Below are 18,511 nucleotides of genomic sequence, written 5' to 3'. Positions count from 1 at the left end.
GATAACAAATGTCAAAACAATTATTTCTAAGATCATAGCTATACCACTCCTAGAAGCTTTGCAGTTGGCATTAGATCAGTCCTCTACTGGTGTTGAGAAAGACAAGTTACAAGCTTGAGAGCTATTCCAGGTGCAGTGGCTGACAGCAGAGATTTGCCTATAAAGGCAAAATATTGTACCCAAGTTATTGTAGCCATCTCAGTTGTGACTCAGGGTGTTTGTCATGTGTCAGAACTCCTCCCCAAAACAAGTAAGGGCCCAGGGCATTTGAACCAAGCTTTAGTTTGGGAACTTGGGCTTGGCATTTAACTTGGCACATGAAACATGACTTGCAGGCAAAAGATCTTGCTGCATAGGAAGATAGAAATAATTACTTCCAAGGCAAAACTGTAATAAATAAATGTTCCTAGGAGACATATTGAAGAGCCCAAACTGAGAGGTATAGTGAGAGATAGTGGAAAGAAGGGACGTTGGGTATGGCTTAGTGGATATTCAGCCTAGAGAGCATCCCTTAGACACCAGATTGGGAAATTTTAGCCTCAGTTATGATCTTTTCTGGGGTAATAAGGGATCCAAACCTGTTCAGACACAAGAGGAAATAAACTAAAGTTCCCAAATGGAGACCAGCGCCCAACAATAGGCAATTCTCAGAAGTTAAGAAGAGGCTGATAAGATCTAGGAAGGATTCTCCCCAGAAAACAGGTTCCAGCCCCCAGTCCGGGTCTCAGAGTAGATGCCCAGTTATCAGGAAAGAGCCCAAGGGAGACTAATGACCTTTCACCTTTGTAAACTCAGAAATTAGAAATTTGGATGTGTACGTAGATTAGGGACACACACATTTCCAAAATCTAAACTACATGATGTGGGACATGAAGCATGTTATCAAAATAGAGACACTGCAAGGAACATCTTGAAACCCAGAAAACAGCCATGGAACAGTGTGCCCAGAATTAAGTTTTCAACAAAGGGAAATAGGGACAGAGCTAGGAAAGATGGTGTCAGTGTGCAAACAACATTTCTTGTGCCATGTTAATAGGGAGGGAAACATAATTTTTAGACCAAATATATGGAGATTGAGTAGGATAAATATTTTCTTGGCAGTACTAGGAAAAGGCAAGAATAGTCTACAAAAAGGTAATGATTGATCTTTACAAAATTCGGAAGCTCAGAGTCAGGAGCAAAACTGGGAACTGATTAATGACACTGGAAAATTAAAGTTTTAAAAGCACATTTGTTCCTTTTAAACCCCATTTGATTGCCCACATCAAATCACAACTACCCTTGTTTCAACAAATTACAGGTCAGTTCATTCAGATTTGCAGTGTACACTCTTCAAAGCTCTGTGCGGAACTGAAGAGTACTTCCAGACATTTCCTTCCTATAAATGGCATCGAATTTCTCATTTTGGGCCACTGTGAAGTAATTCTTCCAGTCACCTGCAATCCCTAAAAACAAGAAATACAAAAACATGTGAAGGAATAAAATATTTCCATTATGAAGGTAAAGCTAGCATATACCAAAAGAAAATGTAAGAAAAGTTGAAGAAAGACTTTCCTTGTATCTGAATACTTTAAAATGTCATTTCTCTTTTACTGGTAATTCCTCCCCCCTAGAAGATGGCTTATAACTATAGAGTCTGACATTTAAAGACACATTCTGAGAAGGGTTAATGTTCTTGTCCAAATTTATGGGTTGTACAATGTGGAGTTTCCTGAAAGAAATCCTTTTAGAGTTTATAAATTTCCCAAGTCATGGATTATAACTGGACACTGGCCAGGGCATATTTTATTCCATGAGTTACTTTTGGAAACTGTACAAAGGAGTGTTCATCAGCACAACCAAACCATAAAATAGAGAGCTAATAAGTATCAGTTCTTACTTATGCATAAATGAGGATGGTATGATACTTGTATGATACTTGTTATTTCTGAGTTGAGTAGACTTCTATTGTATTTGCACTTTAGATGAGAAGAATAGCATCAAGACATAACATTCCTGAATTATCTTTTCAAAAGTAAACTTTTGTGACATAAATTTATTTAGTTTCTTAAACTTGGATTCTTATATTTATTTGAAAAATAAAATTTAATGTACTGTCAATATGCTTGGGGGGAAACATTTACTTTGCTATATTATGAAATATTAAATATGTCCTATTGCATTGTGTCTATATTAACTTGTGATGGCTTGATGAAGATTTCAAGTCCTTTTAATGAAAAACATCCCCTTAAGTTGTTTCCCTGGTTATTATTCTTTGTTCTATGTGTGCCTGATGGCAAGAGCTCTTAGGAATGTATATGAGGGTAGTGTATATTCAAGATAGTACATATGTGAAGATGTCATTATAAAACAGAAAGCACAGATTTAAACAGTAAAGATTCACATATAAAGTACTCCAATGATCTTCTATTTTCAATATAAATTAACACATATAAATATATTTGTGTTATAAGAGTAAGGAATGTGTAACTTCTTTTTCTGATACAATAAATGCGGGCCAAAGCCCAGATTTTTCTGCTTTGTTGTAATTTGGGACACAGGTATAAATATTGGACATCATTTATCCTGTCCCTACTACCTTTACCACTGTGTGGCTAAATTATAACATTGATTTATTCAACATAGAATTCTTCAAGACTTGAATGGCCCTTTGGTCATATCATTTTGAGCCCTTTTCAGCATCCATTTATATGCATGTCTCTTGCATTGCATTATGAGCCTCCTGAAACAGATGCATGTGCCATTCAACCTTGTATGTTCTATAGAATATGTGCTAACTATAGGTATTTATAAAGAGTTTTTTCTACATATAACTTAATGAATGAGTGTGTATTCTTTAAAAGTATATTGAATTCATGAATGAATAAATGGATAGAGGAATCTTGAATTGTTTAAAGTAATAAGACTTGCTACTTTTTTGTGTATTATTTTATGATCAGAAAAATATTCCAAATGCTTACATATCATTTACCTTAATCTTCCCCCAAAACCTGTGCCATAGATGCTAGTACTTTCTCTATTTTTAGTGATGTAATCAGAGTTTTGGCAGATTAATTAATGTATTCCAAGTCATAAATTAGGGGAGTGACAGAGTCTGGATAAATTCCAGATCAATCTGACCATAAAGGACATGTTCTTTACCACTTCTAGAGGGCTTGTAAAAACTCTCTCTCTTATTAAGCCATTATGCACTCTTTTAGGTTGAAGTTGGAGAAATCATATGACTCAGATACTGAACTTATCTCCTCTACCTCTATACTCTAATGAGGATCATGCAATGGTATCAATTCTCATATTATTGGGGATAAAACTATTCTAGAAGTTTCAGTAAATCACCTGGAATAAGTTTTTCTTCTTAGTCTCCCATCAGAAAATGTGTGTGTATTATTAGTTGTTTTATGTTCAAATTTGTATTTCACTATTTACGATGAAACATTTGCTTTGCCTTCTTATACCAGAAGTTGCTTTTGAAAAGTTAAATATAGTATTTTGGAAAATCAAACACAATTTTAAAACGCTGAAACTATTTTCCATTGTAATAAGTTCTGGAGGAAAATGTTTTATAAGAAATGTAACCATATACTCTTTCAAAATTAAGGCGTTTCTTCTACACATTCCTATCCCAAATCCATTCCCAGGGTTATGTTTACTTCCCAGTGCACCAACTGAAATTCCACCCTTCCCCTCCAATTCAGTAAAGAATATTGAAAACAGAGGTGGCATTATTAGGTGCATAACTTCTTAAATTTGCTTAAGCTAATAATTTGTTAAATGCATTATTTTTATCATTAATAAAACATTTTAACACAAATCATATACAACAAGCCAAAATGGAAGTAAGTTTTAGGTAACATAACTTCCCATAGTGTAAAAAAAAAGTCTTTTCTCTTGGTGAATCCTTTTTAACAAAGTTTCCTAAATAATACGGGGACTTTAAAGAACATGTTACTATACGGAATGACATTAGTTTATCACTGAGAAGGAGGTCTATGCCAATTTAGACAAAGATTGAGGATTTAGATATAACAAATTTGGAATGACTCAGAATTAACAAGACCACTCCCATGTAGCAGAGTAGCAAATACAAGGAGAAATATGTACCAAATACTCAAGGTATTCTGACAATAGTTTTACAAGCATTATTTCCTTTAGTAATTTCTAATCTGATTCAGCAATGTTGTGTGGTTATTATTTTTAGTGTCCTTATTTTACAGATGAGGAAACTGATACCCAAACTGGTTAAGTAATTTGGTAGAGATCACAAAGTTAATCCTCATTTCAGAGTAATATATAACAAAGTAAAAATGAAACCTAAACTTAGAAAAATATTCACCTTTGCGCATAAATGGGGATTTACTCTGATCCATCACTGTACTTGGTATATGTGTATAATTCACCAGAGGGTTGTCCTTCATCATTCCAAATGAGGTGTGATAGATGATCTTATTCAAGATCTCATCATTTAGGTTTTTCTCTAGAAATGTAGCAATCTTCTTGATTTCCTTCATTGGATTCTATTAGTGGGTAAGAGACATATCCAAGAAAATGGTAAAATTAATGTAAAAACTATAATATGTGTTCATAAATGTTTATTTTGAATATTGAATCAATATTTTATGTTTAGCAAAAATAGAGTAGAAATGTTTTGTTTGTTACAAATCTTATATTTTTAGTTTACATTAAAAATACAATAAGAATAAACCTTGAGCTAAATATTAACAATACTTATAGAAAATAATCTTAAAACCCATTTTAATCAATTTGTAATCAGATTTTAATTGTGCATGTTTTAGAGACCCAATATCTTTTTATTCTTTCCACCTTTCTTTTTCTGCTTTTAATAAAAACTTATTTTGCCCAACCAGTGTGGCTCAGGAGTTTAGCGTCAACCAAGAGGTCACAGGTTCAATTCCTGGTCAGGGCACATGCCCGGGTTGTGGGCTCAATCCCCAGTAGTGGGCATGCAGGAGGCAGCCAATCTATGATGTTTCTCTCTCATTGATGTTTCTATCTCTGTATCCTTCTCCCTTCCTCTCTCTCCAAAAAAAATAATAAAAACATATTTTAAAATTTTTCTTTCTTGCTTTTAGTAACAGTATTTAAAAACAAAAATAATAAATTCATGGACAACTTCAAGTATATTTGCTTTAAGGTATACTGATTAGACCTTGCTTAGACATAAATAATTAGAAATAAACTAATAAATGAGCAAAGTCATTGAGACCTAAATTATTAATTAGCCATTGAGGATAATAAGAATAAAATATGAGAAATGGGTTATTTTAATGACATAAACTTAATTTTTGTAACTTTTTAGGATGCCAAACTAAAATCTGCATGGATATGTCTAGAAAGATTTTGAGTAAGTGATATCTATGCTGAGTTTAAAAAGGTGGATCTAATTTAGCAACATGTGTGGTCTTTTGAGGTGTTGGACAGTGAATTTTCCATAATGAAAAAGTTAAAACTCTTGGAGGTATTAGTGTCTCATAGTTCAAGGGAGAAAAAACACAAAATGGTTGGAGTTAGATCTGAGTTTTTTGTAGGAATGAGAGAGGCTATAAAACTGGAAAGATAAGTTGGGTTTAAATTAGGAACATCCTTAGATATCTTGTTGAAGGATTTGGACTGTATCTGTAATGCCAAAGGAAAGAAATAGCTTTTAATAACGTGTCTTATTAACTCTGTGCCTGTGTGTGTGCACATGCATGTTTACACATGCGTATTTTTTGGCAAGGAGGTCTCTAGAAGGGAAGTTATGATAATATTTTATGTGTGAGGCCTTGATGAGAGAAAAATAAAATGGCTAATTAAGGGGTGTCAATGCTTAGAATGAGTAAAAAGTCAGAAATGATGATAGTGAAGAAAAAGCCAAAAGAAAAGTTAGTAGTAGTACTAGGAAAACACATAGATGAACAGGCAAATAGAGAGCAATTTCTCTTAGGGATTCAATGTGTTTGGAGAATAATCTGGCCATAGTCCAAGTATCTATGGTGATTTTACTTTATAAACCAGCACAATTTCAAATACAGGGTGCTGACTCCTATTGAATCTCCCTCTCTTGCATTTCTCTTTCACCTCATTGAGAATTTATGCAGTCACTCATAAACTAGATGCAACTAATTAGGCTTCTCTCTGAATTTTATTCTTGATATCCTATCTAATAATAGACAAATATGCAAAATGACCATACCTCCGACACACCCACAAGCCATGCCCACAAGCCACGCCCACCATCCAATCAGAGCGAGTATGCAAATTAACCCAAACCAAGATGGCTACAGCCACAGAGAGCAAGGTTTCCTAGGTAACAGAGGAAGCCAAGCTTTCTGCCAGCCGTTGCAGGCCTAAGCCTCCACTCAAGCTACAAAGTTTCAATTATAGAAGGTAAACAAATTCAAACAAATGGCAGCAGAATGGAGCTTGAGAAAGCAGGCCAGGGTTGCCGGCGGCAACAGGGGAAGCAAAGCTTTCCACACACCCTGGCCGGGCCCACCCGCTTAAGGCAACAAAGTTTCAATTATAACCCCAACACAAATGAATGGCTGCAGGCCTCGGAGGGAGCCCCAGGCTTGGCTCTGCTCCAGGCTACAAAGTTTCAATTGTAGAAGGAAAATAAATTCCAGTTACCAGGGTCTCCACTTGCGTTGCCAGGGGGCATGGCCGGTCTGCAAACCACCACAGGCCCCTCGCTCAGGCTGCCCCACGCCCCAAGGGAACCCCACCCTGATCAAGGACACCCTTCAGGGCAAACCAGCTGGCCCCCACCCCTGTACCAGGCCTCTGTCCTATCTAATAAAAGAATACTATGCAGATTGATCATCACTGCAACACACAATATAGCTGCCCCCATGTGGTCAAAGATCCTGCCCCCATGTGGACACAAGATGGCCACCACAAGATGGCCAGCAGGAGAGGGCAGTTGGGAGGGACCAGGCCTGCAAGGGAGGGCAGTTGGAGGTGATCAACCCTGCAGGAGAGGGCAGTTAAGAGTAACCAGGCCGGCAGAGGAGGGAAGTTGGGGGCAAACAGGCTGGCAGCAGAGTGGTTAGGGGTGATCAGGCTGGCAGGCAGAAGTGGTTAGGGGCAATCAGGAAGGCAGGCAGGCAAGCAGTTGGGAGCCAACAGTCCTGGATTGTGAGAGGGATGTCCGACTGCCGTTTAGGCCTGATCCCTGGAAGTCGGACATCCCTTGAGGGGTCCCAGATTGGAGAGGGTACAGGCTGGGCTGAGGGACAACCCCCCTCTGTGCACGAATTTCGTGCACCGGGCCTCTAGTGTAATTATAATTTTGCTCTAATATTGTTACATTATACCTCTTTGTATAACATTGTCTAGGAATATCTGTATGGCAGTAGAAAAACATTATATTTTAATTATTATCTGGATAGAAGATCTGAAGGGGATTCAAGTATCTGGATATGCTTACAAAGCTGATTAGACTACACTGCAAATCAATCAATATAAATGAGTTGATTTGAATAAGGCATGTTAACTGAATAAAGAGGAAAGGTTGACACCAGAGCATCATGTGGGAAACAGCATGATGTGTGACTCAGAATTTGGATGCCAGCCCAGATCAGGAAATTTATTTCTCCATTCTGTGGAGAAAGAGAACTATATTAAGAAGCTAAAATTGCTCTTTTCATAAAGCTAACAAGTGCTACTCACGTGTACAGGAAGAGAGATACTTGGAACAGAAGAACAATTTTCTCTCTTATAAAGAATAGGTAACTGAATCTGATTAATCAAAACCACTTTAGTTTTACAGCTGTGTATGCCACCAAGTTGACATTAATTGCCTCAAACACTGGTAAGATTTAGACCACAGATTCTCTATGGGCTGCAAACAACTGTGACAAGTGGGATCCTGTGCAGAACAGAAACACCGAGGACAAATAACCTGGGGATTAATCAGATATACGTGTAGCAAGGGAGATTTTACTGAAGCATAATTTCTGGTATGCAAAGTAGGATTGTCACTAAAATGTTTCTTAATACTGCTTACTCATTTATTTATTAACTCATTCAAGCAATCTATTATTCACACAATATAGGTGCTATATTAGGTATTGTGGATGCAATCACAAGAATCGTAGATATGGTATCTTCCATCATGAACCCGAAAATCTAAAAAGTATTCTCATTTGTATGCCCAGGCTTTTAAGAACTACAGAAATGTGGTTTCCACATATTTCCCATCTATGTGCATGCACACACCTACACATTTGCCTAATTTGAGTAAAATAGCCCCAGAATAGGCCTGGAGCTTTGCAGTAGTATTTAAACTAATACTGGTTCATAAGGAGACTAGATGAATAATTATGAGACCCTGACTAAGAGGAAGGTAGAAAGAAAATAAAGGAGGAGAGCACATTTGAAGGATATAATAGGGCATGTGAACCCATGGATGTTTGGGATCTAGTTGAACTACATTAACTACATGGAAGTTAATGAGGACAATTTGCTTTCAAGTCTTGAAAACTGAATGGACATACAACATCATTAACCAATAGAGAATAAAAGAAGAAAAGGAGTACATGTTGGAGAGACAGAAGCAAGATAAGTTTAGTTTTAAACATGTTAAATTTGATGTTCATGTTAATAAAAGCATGGGTTTGAATGCAGTGTGGAAATTAAAATAAAGTTTGGGGGACATCAATAGCACATAAATAGTTTTGGCAATAGTGGGCATGGACATGAATACCAAAATATAAGCAAGTAGCTTAAAAAGAAAAATGACCAAGTGATAGAGATACACTAAAAAACCATGAGAGTGTGATAATGTGTTAGATGGAGGAGAGACTTTCAGAATGAAAAAGTACTCAAAATAAATAAGATCAGAGGAATAAAAATGTTAAAGGTTTCACAATTAGAAGGTCATTAATGATATTAACAAGATTTGGATAAGCAGGCATGAAGAATTGGAAAAGCAATCATATCATTTTGAAAATTTTATATTAATCCTTTTACCCCAGGATGTAGTGAGGAATTATTCAGAATGAATTTTTACCATTTTACCTCTTTCATATCTTCATAGTGCAAGAAAAGTATTGGGTGTTCTTCTTTTTTCTTCCACCAGCTCTTAACATGATTAAACCAGGAACCATAGGCCACTAAAACAAAACAAAACAAAAAAACCTATTTCCATAAGCATTCATGAAATTAAAGATTTGTTTCTGAAAAATAAATCAAATTGTACAAACATTTTGTGGATGTTAATAATCAAGGGAACTGAGAATGTAAGGCCAATTTACAAATAATCAGATTTTAAAATATAAGGTACAAGGAAGCATTTCAATTGAAAATACATTGACCTTCAATAGGTTATACTTAGACTCCCATGGAAGGAGACTATTCTTTTTATGAAGTACTCATATCAAATATTTATCTAAGTACTATAAATATGTGTATAACAGATTTTACTAATGGTTTGGACAAGGTAAACAATTTCAATCATGAACAGAAACTGAGAATGGATTTCTAGCAACTAAAAAGAGGTTAGAGAATATTTTCATTAAGCCAATGTTTTTGTCTTTTAAAATATATTTTTTATTGATTTCAAAGAGGAAGGGAGATAGAGAGAGAAACATCAAAAGATGAGAGAGAATCATTGATCCAGCTGCCTCCTGCAAGGCCCCTACTGGGATCGAGCTCCCAACCCAGGCATGTGCCCTAACCTGGAATTGAACCGTGACACTCAACTACTGAACCATGCTGGCCAGGCAAGCCTATGTTTAACACCAAGTTTATATATTGAATATCATAGTAAAATATTAGACATATTTGATTTAATTTTTTAAATGGTATTTGGATATACTTGTTACTGACTTGGGAAAAATAAGCCTTTTAAAAGAAAAAGTCATAGCAGTAATAGTTAATAGCATTATTAAAAATTAAAAATTACTTATTAATTTTAGACCAAGGCCTACCTACCATTTCCAGCCATGAATCTCTCTAGATATTCATCCCAGGTGCCAGGAAGAGGTTGCAAATTATTCATTAAGTCAAAATGGTAATATGAGACTGCAACATCCTTGGCATTTCGAGCCAGATAAATCATCTGCAGGAGGAGAAGAAAACAATGGATGGTATTTTTTAAGAGAAAAATTAACATACAGGCAAGGAAAGCAACATATTTGAAATCCATGAAATGTCTACAAATCAATTTTAAAAAATTAAAAAAATAAACATACTCATACCATACAATTTAACAATTGCAGTACCTGGTATTTACCCAAAAGAGTTAAAAAAAATAAGGTACACAGAAAAATGTTCACATGATTGTTTGTAGTAGCTTTATTCATAATTCAACCAATATGTCTTTCAGTAGGTGAATGTAAAAAAAACTGTGGTGCCTCCAGATAATAGAATATTATTCAACACTAAAAAGAAATGACCTATTAAACCATGAAAAGACATAGAAGAATGTTAAATGCATGATAGAAAGAATAAAATCTGTAAAGTCTACATACTGTGTAATTCCAATTCCATACTGTGTATTTCTCCAAATCCATAGGATATACAACACCAAGAAAGAACCCTAATTATGATAATGATGTGTCAATGTAGGTTCATCAATTGTAACAAATGTACTACTCTAGTGGGAGATGATGATAACAGAGAATCTAAATGTGTGTGAGGGCAAGGGATGTATGGGAAATTGCTTTGACTTCCATTCAATTTTGCTGTGAACCTAAAATTGGTCTAAAAATAAATAAAATTGCTATAAAATAACATCTGTTTAAAAAAATAAGAATGGAATATTATAAATAGCTTTTCATTACAAAATTCAACAACTTAGAATTCCTCACACATCACAAACTAGCAAAAGTCAGCTAAGATAAAATAGATAATCTGAATACCTCCACAATTATTGAAGAAATTGAATTTAAAATTTCTCCAAAACAAATATCCAGTCATAAATGTTTCACCAGAGAACTTTACCAATCACATAAGAACTGACATCCTATGTTGAATTTTCAGAGAAGACCAGACTACCCAGAGATACCTGGGAAATAACAGCAGCAATATTGTGTTGAGATGAGAATCCTGTTGCTATATAATGTTGGAAACCTTTAGTATGTAGGATTATACTAAAATAATTGAGCCCTGGGCCAGGGGGCTCAATTGGTTTGGATGTTGTTTCATAAATCAAAAAGTTTGCAGGTTCAATTCCCAGTCAGGGCGATTACTCAGTGATGGGCAACCTTTTGAGCTTGGTGTGTCAAACTTTGCCAAAAAACTGAGCATAACTCGGGTAGTGTGTCACTTTGAGGAAAAAACTAACTCCAAGACTCTAGTCGCAAATGTTTCATCCTCAGGAGCAGCAAATGTTTCATCCTCGGCATGCGGCCACGTGTCATCAGAAATGGCTACGCGTGTCAGTGCTGACACGCGTGTCATAGGTTCGCCATCACTGACCTAGGTGGAGGATTCAATCCCCAATGAGCACATAAGGTAGGCAATAAGCCAATGTTTCTCTCTCTCTCTCTCTCTCTCTCTCTCTCTCTCTCCCTTTCTCTCTGTCTAAAATCAATAAAAAACATAACCTTGGGTGAGGATAAAAAATATACTTGAAGCACACTCATTGAAACACTTTCTTATGCAGTTCAGTTCTCAAGGTAACAAATAAAAAAAAAATCTGAGCAATTATTTACTACTAGTGGACCAGTGCACAAAATTCATTCACGGGGGCGGGAGGGGGGCCTCAGCCCAGCCTGCAGCCTCTCCAATCTGGGACCCCTCAGAGGATGTCCAACTGCCGACAGTAGGACATCCCTCTCGAAATCTGGGACCGCTGGCTCCAAACCGCTCACCCGCCTGCCTGCCTGATCACCCCTAACCACTCTGCCTGCCGGCTTGGTCGCCTCCCCAACCAGTCTGCTCGCTCTCAATTGCACCCCCTGCTGGCCTGCTCACCTCCAACTGTGCGCCCCCCTGCCAGGCTGCTCACCCTCACCTGCCCTCCTCTGCCAGCCTGATTGCCCCCAACTGCCCTCCCCCCTGCCAGTCTGATCACCCCCAACTGCACTGCCCTTCTGGCCTGATCACCCCTAACTCCCCCTCCCCCACACCAGCTTGATTGCCTCCAACTGTCTTCCCCTCCTGGCCTGATTGCCCCTAACCACCTCTGTCTCAACCCCATCACCACATGGCTTTCTCTGGAAGGATGTCTGGAAGGTCTCCAGTCTAATTAGCATATTACCCTTTTATTAGTATAGATGTGAGTGAGTCAAGGGTCACATTAAAAATTGACTGGCACCTTGCAGTTGTTCTTCCAAAAAGACTCAGGAAGGAGATCAATCGGCAGATGTGTCTTCACAAGCCGGGGTGATGGATTCTTCTCTAATTGTTCTACTCCTGGAAAAATTTAGTTTGGTATATGGAGATATTAGAGTCTCCAAGGACCCTGCATTTCCTGATTTTCTCAACCAGCCTTTCAAAATATTTCTGAACAGTATATAATGTTACAAAATTTTAAACTAATCATAGAAATTATTTACCCAGATTCCAAGAGGCAATATTGTATGATGGTTAAGAGCATAGGATATGCGATTAGTCTCCTTGAATTCAAATTCTAACTCTATCACTGACTCACTGTGAGACATGTGAAAGTATCACATTCTCTATGCTTCACTTTCTGCATCTCCAAAATGAGGAGTAATAATACCAATCTTAGCACTTCGGTTTTATCATACCTGTGTATACTATAAATAATTATAAAAATGTTCTCTCTCTAATATCTAGTAAGTCTCAAATCAACTATAGTTTTACATCAGCTACTATAGTAACGGTGATGTCATTTTTGTGTAGCATCAGCTTTTTTTCTGCATTTTCATTATTTCCTTTATGGGTCATATGTATATGCAAAATAAAAATGTTGTGTAACTTTTAGGTGTTAGCTGAATTCCCCAAAGTCATACACCTAATATGTGGTAGATCTTGGTTTCACATGAAGTCTTTGGACAAGGGATATATAAATTCCTTTGAAGCAGAAAGTATCCATTTATTTTCCATGTTGAGAATCAGGAGGATCTCACTACATAAGTGACTTGGCCAGTCTGAAGTTACTTGTAGAATAAAGACATAGAGCATTTGTGACATAGGCTAGGAAGAGCTGTGCTAACCCTTTTCACTTACTATTCTCTTAATGGATGTGTGGCCTTTATCATATTCCAGATATAGCTGTTACAGATGTCATCTCCTATAGAGTCATCAAGATCTCATTAATTGTCATTTCCTCTTTCAGGTTTCACAGCCAATAAATCATAAAGTCCTCTTCACAATATTACTTATATCCAGTCTAACATCTAGATTACCTGTAAATCCTACATTATCTTCCCACCTTTTGTATATGAAGACACACCTGTCCCAAATTTTATCTGACTCACTCATTCAAAGCAATCCTATGTTTCAACTGTTTACAGAATTTTATTGCAGATGCTAAAAAGTCACTCAGTATCTCTCTACTAAAACATCCTTTTTAAATGTTCTTTATAGCACTTAGTTTGCTTTCATCATTCATTTATCATTGGTTTATTGTCAGTTCTCGTTTGTCTTCCTTGTCACCACCCCCAAACACACAGGGATAGTGTTTGTTTTGTTTACCAGCAAATGCTTTCTAGAGAGTAGTGCGTAGCACATGGTTGTATTAAGAAAACCCCTTTATATCACTGAAGATAGAGTTGGAAGACTTAGAAAATAAAGATGCAGAAATTCTGGTTAAATTTGAATTTCAGATTAACAACAGATGCCTTTTTGCATAAGTATCTCCCATGTAATATTTGGGATATACTTACCTATAATAATAAAACTGTAATATGCAAATTGACCAAATGGTCTAACAGTGGAACAACAGTCCTGACAGGACCTACTCTTGCATGAATTTCATGCATCGGGCCTCTAGTACTAACAAAATTGTTATCTGAACTTCAGATTCAATTGGGTATCCTGAATTTTATAAGAAAAAGTTAATTGTTTATCTATAAAATGCCTATTTTCATTATGCTTCTACCCATCTGGTAGTTACAGCCTCTTTACTCAGCATATAGAAATGAGAGATCATAACATTCCACAACTCACTATTCCTCAGTGCCATGACATGAACTCTTCTGTCTATTTCTTTTGTGAAGTTTTCCCACATTGTTGTTCCTTTTCCGGCCCTTAACTTTCTTTTGTCTTGTAATTGTTTTGTCATTGATATCCTTTAAATGAACCCTTTGCATGCATAAATATAAATGTTGGGAATATGTAATGACACCACAAGTATTCACATGCGGGCTCCAGACTAAATATGAGTGCCAGTTTATCCTCCTTTACCTGGTGTACCTCACCTACTCACTCTCTGGCAATGCTGCACAGCCTTACTAACCACCTCCACCCCCTGTCTCCCACAAATAATCTCCAACTCCCCTATTCCTGATTACTTTGATTCTACCACTTTTTTATTTCATACTTTTCTATGGGCAAGGAGTCTTAGGTCACTCTAACACTCATTTGGTTGCTTGTCCTTTAGTTCCAAGCTTTAGCATTTTCCCTCTGACTTCAGGCAACCACACAGGAAGAATGACACATGCCCAGTTGGTCCTTCTCTGCCTGTGTAAGCAACTAGCTCCAGTAGGCAAGAGCATTTGGATTCTGCTCTTTAAATTGACATACAATTTCTTCACTGAACTTATTCCAGGCTTCCAGCAGCACTAGAGAGCCAGGCCTCACTTCTTAACACCTCTCACTTGCCTTTAGGACATTATACTTTTCTGATTCTCTCTCAGCTCATTTCTTAAAAATTACAAGTCCTACATGATCTGTCCCCCAGCAAGCCTCCAATTGTTTTGCATTTCATTCTTCCCTTCTTTCATTATTGTTGTTGTTTTGTTTTTGCTTTTTAAATCCCAGGACTATGCCAATGCCTTTTTTACATCTAGGTCTTTATAGCTAATACTTCACCTTCCTGAAATATGCTTCCTCCAACCATATGATGGTTTTAGGTCTTAATTCAGGAGAGATATCCCTAATCATCCAGTCTAAAGTAAACTTTCCTGTTGTTTTCTTTCATAGAGTCCTATTCTATGGATACATAAGACCAATAATATTCACATATTGGTAGTTTACTTATTTAATGTCCCATCATTACCATAAGCTCCTTGGGGTTAGGACAGCTAATTTACTAATCATTTTGTATCTATCTCATATAACAGTACATAATTATTTAGAAACATTCAATAAATATTTGTGAAATAATAAATGACATTAATAATAAATTTTATTTTTAAAAGGTATTGATACTTCTTTCTTTATTTAACTACAGCAAAGTTCTAATTAGGAACTTATTGCTCTACTCCACCAAATTCTACACAGTAAAAGTCAATAAAATATAAGGAATTTTTTGATGTTATCAACTAAATTTTTAATTGTTTTCTACAACAAAATTCATTCATTTTTGGTTACCATACCCAAATATGTTATAGACTAAAACTGCAGTTTCTCTATATGCCTCAGTTATTGTATTGCTTTCAAACTTCCATTTTAAATTTCCAAATTTACTACATTTTTAGTGGAAATCATAAACACAATAATTAATATGTTAAATAAGTAATATTACAAAATTATAATTTCCAAATGGCTTAAAATTACCTGATATTCTTAGTCCAGGGACAGCCACTTCCAACATTGGAACTTTCACATTTATAAAGTCTCGCTTACATTTTTCAACATCTCCTTCATTTAAAATCATGTCCACAATTTCACTTACCCAAGTGGTACCTGTGGCAAAAAGAAACATTTTTTATAAACCATGACCTGAATCTGAGGGGAAAAGTACCCATTGGAAGCCTGCCATCCTAATATATTTTATTAGAAACTTAATTCTGCTATTTCATTTTCTATGCACCAAATGCCCATTTTAATATATTTGAAGTAGATTGCTAGACTGACTGATAGGCATATTAATTTTATTTAGGATGATGATTCTATAGAGAGGTTGATTATCAGAAAACAAAGGTTGATATGAGACCTGCATTTTTCAGGCCACAGAACTCACCTGATTTGGGGTAAGTGGCTATCACAATGTCATCTGGCCTGCTGTGGAACTGTTCAATCCTTTCCCAGTTGTCCACAAAAGCATAGATCATGGGATAGCCATGAACCATCTTTAAATTTTTTCTCAGGACATCTTTGGGAGTAGTCATTTTTGTACCAAATTGTACAGATTCTTAATAGAATATTTACTGACAGTCAAATCCTAGAGAAATAGAGAGAATAAAAAGCAGAAGCTGAGTAACTGATGTTATTCCTAAAACACTGCAACATGGCACAAAGTAAAATTGGCCTCTTACACTGAGCACACAGAGATCTAAATACAAAGGGCGTTTTTGTGGGTATACAGCTGTAGATTGCAAGAGCAGCAATTGGCTCAGTGACAAGCAGAACAAAGGTCTTTGGTGGAAGCTTCGGAAAGAAAGGGAACTGCATATCTTACTTTGAATTAAAAAAAATCAGACTTCAGAGACTTTTGTTAAAAAGTATCTGGACTTAATGCAAAATAAATGTATCACTCATAATTAAACTTTAGTTTACCTCATTTTTCCTTATAGAAATCTGTTTTCTTTCCTACCATTCTTTTCCTGTCCAGAATGCATCTGTTTTCTCTGTCTGCTTGTGAGATTATGTTCTTTGTCACTGATTTTGAGCAATTAAATGATGATGTGCCCTGGTGTGGTTGTTTTCATGGGTGTGTGTCTATGCTCATGCGTGCACACTTCAGGTTTATCAAGCTTCTTAGAAATGTGGGTTTTACAGTCATTATTCAAATCTTTTTTCTGTTTCTTCTTCCTTCTGAGACTCGAGACTCATACAGTTTTTCACAGCTCACTGATGTCCCATTCATTTTTAAAAGTCCTTTTCTCTTTTTGTGTTTTAGTTTGGATGACATCTATTGCTATGCCTTTATGTTCACTAACCCTTTCTTCTACAATGTGTAATCTGATATTAATCCCATCCAGTGCATTTTTTTTTCAGACATTGTGGTTTTCATCTCTAAAAAATTATTTTGTGAATGATTACATATTCCCTGTCTCAACTTTTCAAACATATTGAATACAGTTATACTGACTGTATACAGAGTCTGCTTAAAGACACAAAACAAGTTAATGGCAACCCAGAAATGGACTTAGTTTTCCCAGCTCTGCTCCCTTTGTCACAGTGCAAATCTACCATGGGTGGGATCTACCCAAAGTCAACAAATGTTCGTGATTTATCTTATTCAAATAAGAGGTTTACAGTTTATAAGGAAATATTTCTTTGACAAAGCAAACTTCCCCAGACAAAAAGCACAAACTCTCCACACTGTGAAAATGTCAGAGAATAAAGGTATGAGTAACAAGATGAAAATAAGGCAGCTGATCTGAATACACCCTGGTCACATCTGGGATGTGGGTGTAACCAATTCAGAAACCTAGGAGGATTAATCCTGAATTAACATTGTTCATTGTGACTAGTGGCTGAGGATGATTTCAGAATAATATTGGGAAATGGATCCAGGGGGTAGGACTGGAAAACATAAGAATACTAATCTTATTGAACCAGATACACTGGAAGATGGTTCATTATGATATTTACTTTCAAATATAAAGTTAGTTCATAAAAATTAAAATTAAGTCTTTTAATTACAAGCATGCTCAAAATGGAAATCATTCAAAGAGCACAATTAGCTGTGGATACAAAACAAAAACTTAAAGAAGAGAGATTTAAAAAGCAAACTTTGCCTCACAATTTAATCCCCTATTTTACTTTTCATTGTTGGTCAATGGTGCTGCTGTTGAAAAGAACCCTGGGAGCCTGAAGTAGTCCAGGAAGGGCAGGGCTAGGGAGTTCTGGGAGGGGAATAAAAGTAGTTTCAGGATATGATATGAATATAGTAGTCAGTGATTTTACAGGCAATTAAGATATGAAACAGAGGCAAGTCCTGCTGTTTCAACAGCTGGCAAAGCCAGGAAGCACTGAGAAGGAAATGGATCAGGGTGGTGGCCAGAATTGAGCAAAGTAAAAAATTGTATAGATTTGAAGGTTTCCACAAGGCTTCAAAGGATCTGAGAGGAATGCATAGGCCAAGAACCAGAAGGGTCAGTGGATGAAAGACTGTTGCTTCTCTACCACATATAAGAATGTCTTCTAATTTTGGTTGTGATGAAAAGTCGTGATGTTTGTGTGTATGTGTTTTCATCTGGAAGAAGCATGAATTCCAAATATCATGGGAAAGCAAACATGCTGAAGATGAAGTAACAATTTTGGCAGCAGAAACAGAGAGGCTAGAGCTAATGGTTTAAGAATGGGCAGATACATAGAGAAGGAGTGAACAAGAAGCTTGTGTGTGTATGGGGGGGGGAAGGGTAGAAATGTGCTCCTGTCCTCTACCCCCACTACCTCAACCACCCTATTAGATTCCCTTATGGTCTAGTTTCTGGTATCAATCCTTTTGTTAAGATCATTTGTTTCAAAATTAAATACAACT

At 36.4% G+C, this 18,511-nt stretch overlaps 1 protein-coding gene across 1 annotated transcript; it reads right to left on the bottom strand.

Annotated features, from left to right (window-relative positions):
• Window positions 1–1,231: 1,231 nt before the first annotated feature.
• Window positions 1,232–16,255, bottom strand: LOC103303634 (sulfotransferase 1B1). Its single transcript, XM_008160643.3, has 7 exons — window positions 16,043–16,255; window positions 15,637–15,765; window positions 12,266–12,363; window positions 9,937–10,063; window positions 9,022–9,116; window positions 4,334–4,514; window positions 1,232–1,445 (listed from the first exon to the last, which is right to left on the bottom strand). The coding sequence occupies exons 1-7, from the start codon at window positions 16,188–16,190 to the stop codon at window positions 1,333–1,335; spliced, it is 891 nt and encodes a 296-aa protein (XP_008158865.2). The 5' UTR covers window positions 16,191–16,255; the 3' UTR covers window positions 1,232–1,332.
• Between the last annotated feature and the right edge of the window lie 2,256 nt (window positions 16,256–18,511).

This window comes from Eptesicus fuscus, chromosome 2, assembly GCF_027574615.1.
Source record: "Eptesicus fuscus isolate TK198812 chromosome 2, DD_ASM_mEF_20220401, whole genome shotgun sequence".
In the NCBI taxonomy this organism is placed as follows: domain Eukaryota; kingdom Metazoa; phylum Chordata; class Mammalia; order Chiroptera; family Vespertilionidae; genus Eptesicus; species Eptesicus fuscus.
The sequence above is the reverse complement of the archived record's forward strand: the minus strand, read 5'-3'. Positions and strand labels throughout refer to the sequence as shown.

Coding starts and splice junctions, on each gene's coding strand:
- LOC103303634 (XM_008160643.3), bottom strand. CDS start 16,190: ATGACTACTCCCAAAGATGTCCTGAGAAAAAATTTAAAGATGGTTCAT. Junction 4,515..9,021: donor ACTATGAAGATATGAAAGAG/GTAAAATGGTAA, acceptor ACCCACTAATAG/AATCCAATGAAGGAAATCAA. Junction 1,446..4,333: donor ATCCCCATTTATGCGCAAAG/GTGAATATTTTT, acceptor TCTTGTTTTTAG/GGATTGCAGGTGACTGGAAG.